General features: G+C 41.0%; 1 protein-coding gene across 1 annotated transcript in view; it reads right to left on the reverse strand.

Moving 5' to 3' along the window:
• Positions 1–6,699, reverse strand: part of eIF2D (eukaryotic translation initiation factor 2D) — a 41,373-nt gene extending 34,674 nt beyond the window's left edge. The window contains exons 1-4 of the mRNA XM_080281494.1: positions 6,640–6,699; positions 4,160–4,215; positions 1,755–1,893; positions 897–1,073 (exon numbers count right to left, since the gene is read on the reverse strand). Of these exons, the coding sequence (XP_080137620.1) occupies positions 897–1,073; positions 1,755–1,893; positions 4,160–4,215 (372 nt within the window). The 5' untranslated portion in view covers positions 6,640–6,699. The remainder of the gene's footprint in view (positions 1–896; positions 1,074–1,754; positions 1,894–4,159; positions 4,216–6,639) is intronic.
• Between the last annotated feature and the right edge of the window lie 1,440 nt (positions 6,700–8,139).

The following is an 8,139-nucleotide window of genomic DNA, read 5'->3' on the forward strand; positions in this document are numbered from 1 at the left end:
AATGGTTACATCCAAGAGTTCCCCCCCAGGTGGAATTTCAAACACGTTTGATAAAAGTGAGTACAATAGCACATTCTAATACTAAAAATGAAAACTATAACCATTTTACACTAACTTGGCATACAATTTTGCTCTTTTGCAGCTTATTTCATATCCTTTAAGCATTTCTTCATGCGTAGTATGGTATTACTATAGTCTGTTACTACAACTTGGCAACCATGATGGGAAAAGCGCAACTTCTGGCCAGGCTGGAGTAAAACAGAGTAAGAACCACATGCACTGCGATACTCTGTGCCCCATTTAATGAACCCTGTTCATTTTGGCCAATGGAAATTCAGTGACTCCTATAGTGTCTGTTAAACCAATATCCGCTATACCAGGGTCCGTTATAGCAAAGGTCTACTGTGCTAAATTTTCCCATAACTCTCTCTCTTTCCACCTTACTTAACATAAGGATGTTAAGGATAATTCAATAATTCTCACTCTCTCATTATCTTCTATAGCACTAAATTTTCTTTGAACTCTCTCTCTCTCTCTCTTTTCACCTAACTCATGGACGTAAAGGATAATTCAATAATTCTCTCTCTCTCTCTTACTATCTTAACTTCCTATTCCATGGTTCTTCCCTCACATTTAAAGTACTGCTGCAGAAAAAATTATTTTACTATTTCACTGCATTTGCTTCACATCTGAGGCACATCCATCAACTTCCTCCTTCATCCATCATATCAAAGAGAATTATCTATGTGAAGAGAGAGATACCAAGCCTCTCTCGGCTTTGGAATATTAAGCACCAAAGTAATGTGTGAAGCAAAGGAGGTGATATGTTTGCTGCATTTTATTCCCTGACTGTACCTCCCCTTCCTTCCTCTCTCACATCTCTTCTCCTTACCCACCTCCCCCTTGGTGACTATTCCAGGCAGCATAAGGTCAGCACCACCAGACAGGACCTGGACCACAGGTGGGTGGGTGGTAAAAGTGTGGATGAGGTTTGGGTGACGCCAAAGCAGATACACCGTTGGATAAAATTCACGCTCCTTTTCTAGTCTGAAGAATAATGGATCCTTCTGAACCTGAGGAAAATGAGATAAAGTGGACAAAGATGGGCTTGCCTTTATATACTAAATATCTTTTAACACATACTGTACAAGGCAATCCCTCAATAAAAGCTAAAATTTACACTGTTCAACTAAATCTGTAACATTTCTTGCTTTAGACAGGGTAGTAACAATACAGTCCTTAATACGGAACACAAATGTAAGCAATCTATGCATGTTCTCCTCCTTTAGAGAGACCTGGACTCTGGAGAACATACAAGTATGCAGTCTGGAGTACAGACTACACAGATTAGGATGGCCAGATGGATGTGCTGTGCTTCCCTGGATGTCAGTCAATGACAGAACTGTATGTGAGTAGGTGAGAGATAGGCTGGGAACTGAAGGCACTGGTGACATGATGAGTATGCAGACACTTAAGTTGTTTGGGCATGTGGAGAGAATAAAGAACAAAAACACAGTGAAAAAGAAAATCTATGAGTGAATGTGGAGGATACAGCAGCAAGAGGTAGACCCAGAAAACTTGGAATGAAGTCCTTGAAAATATTGTAATTATTACCACTATATTTTAATTTTACAAAATCTTTAGTCAACAATACTCAAAAAATGGCTTTTATAGCTTTTCAGGTTTTACAGTACTGCAAATGCTTTAAAACAGCCTTGCAAAGTATCAATCATACACCTGCCTAATTTGTTTACCTGGTAGACGCATACACTTTCACCACGGTAGCAATACATGCGGATTAGCGTCACATCATCTTTCGTGGGTATAAGGTGAGCCACATCTTCTTCCGTTAATGATGGGAAGGCCTGTACCAGCTCAGCCCGTAGCTTCTTCCTATAAGTACAGATATACTGTCATTTAATATGTACTGTATAAGGTTGCTGTTGTTGTTGTGGCCCCGGGCTAATGTGAGTGTGACCCCGCGGGAATACAGGTTGAAGTTGTTCTTCTCCTGCAGTTCACTATCCTCCTGAAACTGATGGACATTTGTATAATCTATGGTGTCACAACATGAAGACATCCCACTACAGCACCTACAATATGTACACCCGAGGAAAGTTCCGCCTTATACACCTGCCTGCTAGTTCGGACCTTTATGCATGAAACAACCACTAATGAAGCAGTAGCCAGACACTCAAACGTCTGGTAATACTATGTGGGAGGGAGAGGTTCAGGGAGGAGGAAGGCTGCAGGAGCTGATAGTTCCTACCCCTCCCTCTTCCATCCCCATCCTTCTCACACAGTTACCAGACAGATGAATGTTGGCTACTGCTTTGCTACCACTTGTCTCACATTTACTATTTCAAAGTGGTGGGCGAATGTATAATGCGGAACTTTTCTCGGGTGTACCTGTACTGCATACTGCACAATAGTATGGGTATTGTATATACAGTACAGAACAATGATGTTAACCTGAATTTCTGATTAAGACAATAGGCGATTCAGCCATGGTTCAAGCTGTGAATGACAAAACTGCTATATTCTCATCAGCTATAGTGGCTCCCAGGCATCCCTTGCCAATATCTCTGCATACTACCTATCTATCTATCTATTGCCAGATGCCTCAATCCCGTTTGGGGTGGTCACAAACAAATAGCCTCCACGTCGCCGTCCCCCGCCATTTCACTGCCCTACTCCCAACTCACACCCCCCTCTCTCATATACCTCTCCACCCCATCCCTCCATCTCATCCTCAGCCTCCCCCTCCCTCTTCCCCCCTCCACCTCACTCACATACACTCTCTTTGTCAGTCTCTCACCCTCTATCCTCTCCACATGGCCAAACCACCTCAGTGTGTTCCTCATAACGCTTCCTATCACATCCACATCCACACCACAAAGCTCCTTTATATCCTAATTCGTCAGCCTGTCTCTCCTGTGACTCCACAGGCTCCTCTTAAATAACTCATTTCCACTGCTCTCACTCTTGACTTGTGTCCTTCCAACAAAGTCCAAGCTTCACATCCATACGTTAGAGTTGGTATCACAATACTGTCATGTAGTAACTTTTTCACTTCCATGCTCACTTCCCTGTTTCTTATCACTGCTTTCAAAGAACCAGCAACCTTTCTTCCCTGCTGTACCCTTTCAAGCACCTCACCCTCCAAACCTCCATCCATACTCATCACACTTCCCAAGTACTTAAACATACTCACATTTTCCAATTCCTCACCATCCAACCTCGCCGTACATTCACTGACTTCACTTCTCTCAAAGACCATCACTTTACTCTTCCCTACATTCACCTTTAGATTCCGTTTCTTACACACTCTCCCAAACTCATCCACCAAGCCTTGCAGCTCCCCTTCATCTTCACTCAACAACACAGTATCATCTGCAAACAACAGTACATGGAGTTTCCAACACTATCCTCTCTCACCAGGGCCACTCCAACATCCACTACCCTACCTTGTACCTCTTTTATTACCCCATCCATGTACAAATTGAACAACCATGGAGACATGACACATCCCTGTTTCAATCCAACCTTCAAAGAGAAAAATTCACTTAGTTCACCATCCACACGCACTGCAGCCTTAGCACCATCATACATACTCTTCACAGCATTCAACAACTTCCCATCTACTCCATATATTCTTAATACTTTCCACAATTCTTGTCTATTCACCCTGTCATATGCTTTCTCCAAATCCATGAAAGCCACATACAAGTTCTTTCCCTTCTCTAAAAATTTTTCCACTAAAGATCTAAGAATGAATATCTGATCTACACAACCTCTTCCCCTCCTAAAGCCTCCCTGTTCTTCTCCAACTAATCTCTGCATACAAAATATTAATAATGTAGCTATGCTAGTTGTGCAATTAATGTCCATATCAAAAAGACATATGCTGCAAGCTGCATAAGATATTACAGTGTATTACATGTTTAATAAACAATAGGATAAAGGGACAGCAGAAAAACTCAAAAGGCTCCTGAAATGACACACTATGTAAACAAACCATGGCACGAGATGCAAGGCTGATGCTGGGGGAGAGGGTGGAAATGAAACCCATATATAAATATACTAAAAATACACTGACACAATCAACTGACAAAACTACTACTCAGTAATATAAAAATATGATAGTGGGAGGTCTCACCTATCTGATCCTTTCAGCTGTGTTTGTGACTTTATGCGAAATGGTTTGATGAACATCTGTGGGGAAAGAAAGAAAAAAAATTAATGACATTTAACAACTGTATGCTTTCATACATCTGGAAACCCAAAATTTCAAATCCCCTTACAAGCCTAGGAACATAAATTTTTACTGAAAAAAAAAAAAGAAAAAAAAGGGGCTATTAGCTACATGCTGGACAACAATGTGACATATTGGGTTCAAATTATAGCCCCTAGGATAAATGCTATCTAGGATAAAAAGCTTCTATGACTGAAGCCTGTTGGGTTCAGTTAAGTCAGGGTAAGGTAAAGTGTGCTTGGCTTGGCGTGGTCGGGTTGGGTTTAGTTAGATTAGATTACGGTTGTTTGATATGGCTTGGTTTGTTAGGACAGGTTAGGTTCATCTATCTATATATCTATAGCCAGATGCTTTAATCGCATAAGGGGTGGCTAGAAACAAATCACCTCACATCACCCTGTCCCATGCCCTGTCTCATTTCGATACCCTCCCTCCTTACACACCCCTCTCCCATATAACTCACCACTCCATCTCATCCTTGGTCTCCCCCCCTCCACCTCACTCACATACACTCTCCAAGCTAGTCCCTCAATTTCCATCCTCTCCACATGTCCAAACTGCCTCAATGTATTTCTCCTAACACTTTCTTTCACATCCACACCACACCACTCCTCCAATTCCTCACTCACATTTACAAAACCACAACAACAGAATCCTATGAAATATTAATGGGAATCAATACGGTGCATTGGACATTTCAACATCAACTTTCTTGTGATGTTTCTTCCGCAAATAAAAAACAAGCAGAATATTGTGGGGTCTTTTAATGTGTGTCGTTTGTTTTACGCTTCACTCATTAAAGGCGATACATATTTATTTCTTGGTGGTGCATCATGGTCACAGAATGTCGGCTCTTTGTTTTTGCTGAGCATTATTGTTCTGATTCAGCCAATCAGAGTTGTAGAAATGCATATTTTTGAAGATATCACCTGAACATCTCACAAGTTTTACACACAAACCATGGCAGGCAGCCACCCACCATATCAAACTTCAGGTTGATTTGGCTCCAGAATCAATTCGTCACCAATCGCTTCTCCCTACTAGCTTTTCCTAATATGACCCGACCTAACCTTACACAACTCAACCTAACATAATTTAACTTAATCCAACTAACTGGAATGATTTGGGGACGAGTGTACTTTGGGCCTGAACTGACCATTAACCCACCTAACCGGAATTATTTGGGGACAAAAGAGTTTTGGGTCCGAATCGACTCAAAAACCAGCTAACTTGAACGATTTAGAGACGAACGCATTCTGAGTCCGAATCGACCCATTGCCCTCTGTAGGACCCAACTACCAAAAACAACAAGTCTGTTGATCATGGTACCTCACTTGGTGCTCTTTGGTAACAAAAATTAGTTCAGAAAAAATTCAGGTGTCATAAATGAACCAAACAATCTTGAGCTGCATAAATTTTCTTCCTACAAAATATGAGTACCATACCATAAATAAATTACAGTATACAATTATGAAAGATATCCCTGTCTTTAGGTTTTCATTATTTGCCAAAAGGAGCTCTCCTGTAATCTGTCCTAACTTAGGTTTTCACAGTTTGCTTGGTAAACCATATGAACCCAGGATGCCTGACATGATGGGTGACCATAATCAACAGTTTGTACGTAAGTTAAAAGTGATGAAGCTGTTCATTCATTACCTTAAAAAGTACCCATCTCCACAACTTTTTAAATCTATGACAATGATAATTAGGTTACACAGTTGAGAAGAAAATGATCTTAACAGTTATATGCATAAGAATGCTACTGGTACTACAGTTTCACCAAGATCGGTTTGACTCAATCGGGGATGCACAGGGTACTTTACCACATGGTATAGTGTGCTAGGGTATGGTAAACTGGGTTAACCCCTCCACTCCATTTTTTTTTTTTTTTTTCTGCTCAGACAACCACCAGACAGTTTTATCCAACAGTTGTATTGTAATGAAAGACTTGATTAAGGCTACGTCTAATCCATTCAGCTCGAAAAATCTCTCCCTAGCTGAATAAAATTGTCTGGAGACAGCAAGAATAAGTTATGAAAGGCGTCCAAGGGCTTAAGGTTAGGTAAGGGATGGTTATTTGGGTTTTTGTCCAACACGTGCCGTGCAACAATGGCTGTCTCCTTGGATTTCTCCTGTTTAATTAAGGAAATTTTTTGGCAACACTGCCCTGCCTGTGTATCTTTAAGTGTATATACGTTCCAAAGAAAAAAAAAATAAATGGTAATAACTACATTTGCATCACTTTTTGCCTATACGGAGGTCGGTTTCTAAGATAACAGTACGTGAGCAACATCATTCGTCTATAACATGAGTTTCTTTGGCAGAGTACCACTGCTGACTCTTTGTCACAATCAAATACCTATATTGAGAATCAAAGCCATTACCTTGGCGAAGAAGAGGTAAATGTATGGAAGGTAAATAACTTCACGATGTCTTGTTTTGAGATGACGTCGGCCGAAACATTTTACAAACTCACCCAATTCAACCCGTATAAACGCATTAGTTAGCTTGAATTGAAATGTTCATTGTTGTAAAAAGAAAAAAAATTTACATAAATACCAGATTGGCTCATGTACATGAAGGCGAAGAGGATGCGAAAACTTTAGATTTATATGTAGTGAAGAGTCGAAGTGAGATGTTACGTAACCATGACAACAGCCACGCTGGTTCTACACAAACATCTGACACTGCGGCGGAGGATGACAACTGAGTGTAGAGGGTGAAAGATGTGACTGACGAGTTGAGAGGAAGGATGGGAGTGGAGTGTATTGGTGTTGTGATTAGGTGGGGTAGAACCATGGTTTCGCAGTGTGGAGAGGATGGCAACTGGGTGTGGAGGGCGAGAGGTATGAATGAAGATTTGAGAATATGGATGAGACTGGAGTGTTTGGTGTTGTGATGAGTAGAGACCCTATTCTCTAACCCTAAAAAGAGAGAGACTGGATAGCCAATATTTTCTGCTGCTCGCTGATTGGTTGGATTTCATGGGCGTCATGATGGGTCCAACATCAACAAGCCTGTCTGCAGATTTGTCATAGAGTATATCTCGCCACCTACTGAGGAATGTGAAGTGCCTAACAAGATGTCGTTTTAATTATAAAGTATAGTCCTTATTTGAACAAATGAAGATTTATGATAAATATAAATCTCTACACATCTATTGTGTTTGCTTCCGTAAAATCCGTCATAAGTACCGAATGGTAATGTTGAGTTGACAAATCAGACTGTTGGTTGGTGCTAAATGGATGTGCTGTGCTGTGTGGCTGGTACTTTTTTGCCTGTAAATATGGTTGGTTGTGCTGCATATGAATGTATAAACAGAACTGGACCTCGTATTCGTCTTTTCCAATTCCCTAGAGATCCGGGAAGAAGGAAAATATGGGAAAATAGGTCGGAAGAGCGAACTGGTCTGCCAGCGACAATCATCGACTTTGCCAAGTAAGGTATATTCATTTTACGTGTTGTCTTCCTATTAATAAAAAGACTTGCCATACTGTAATATACACTGAAGGAGACAGTGTTAAGGAAACGGGATATTTTCATAAAAAAAAAGTGGAAGTAAAGTAATTAGATGAGAAACTGGACCTCGTGTTTTGCCGCGAGGTAAGACACAAGATTGATGGCCTCACATTCCAGTTAGAAGTCTAAGTTAAGGATTTTCAACAAATAGTAACCTATATAGAGTGACTATTTACTATGGGATTTCCTGCTATCGCTTCAGGGCCAGGTACTGGAGCAGTATTAGCGTTAAGCTGTTGTTGTTGTTGATTCTCTTCTCATTAGAGACCTTGCTGTAGCCCGGTTGGTGGTGGTTGGCTTGAGTGGGGTAAGAGGGAAAACAGGCCCTGGGGAATGCCCAGCACACACGCCCTGTCTCCTGGCTG

This window comes from Coenobita brevimanus, chromosome 89, assembly GCF_032717465.1.
Source record: "Coenobita brevimanus isolate Jiangsu-jjx chromosome 89, ASM3271746v2, whole genome shotgun sequence".
Taxonomy (NCBI): Eukaryota; Metazoa; Arthropoda; class Malacostraca; order Decapoda; family Coenobitidae; genus Coenobita; species Coenobita brevimanus.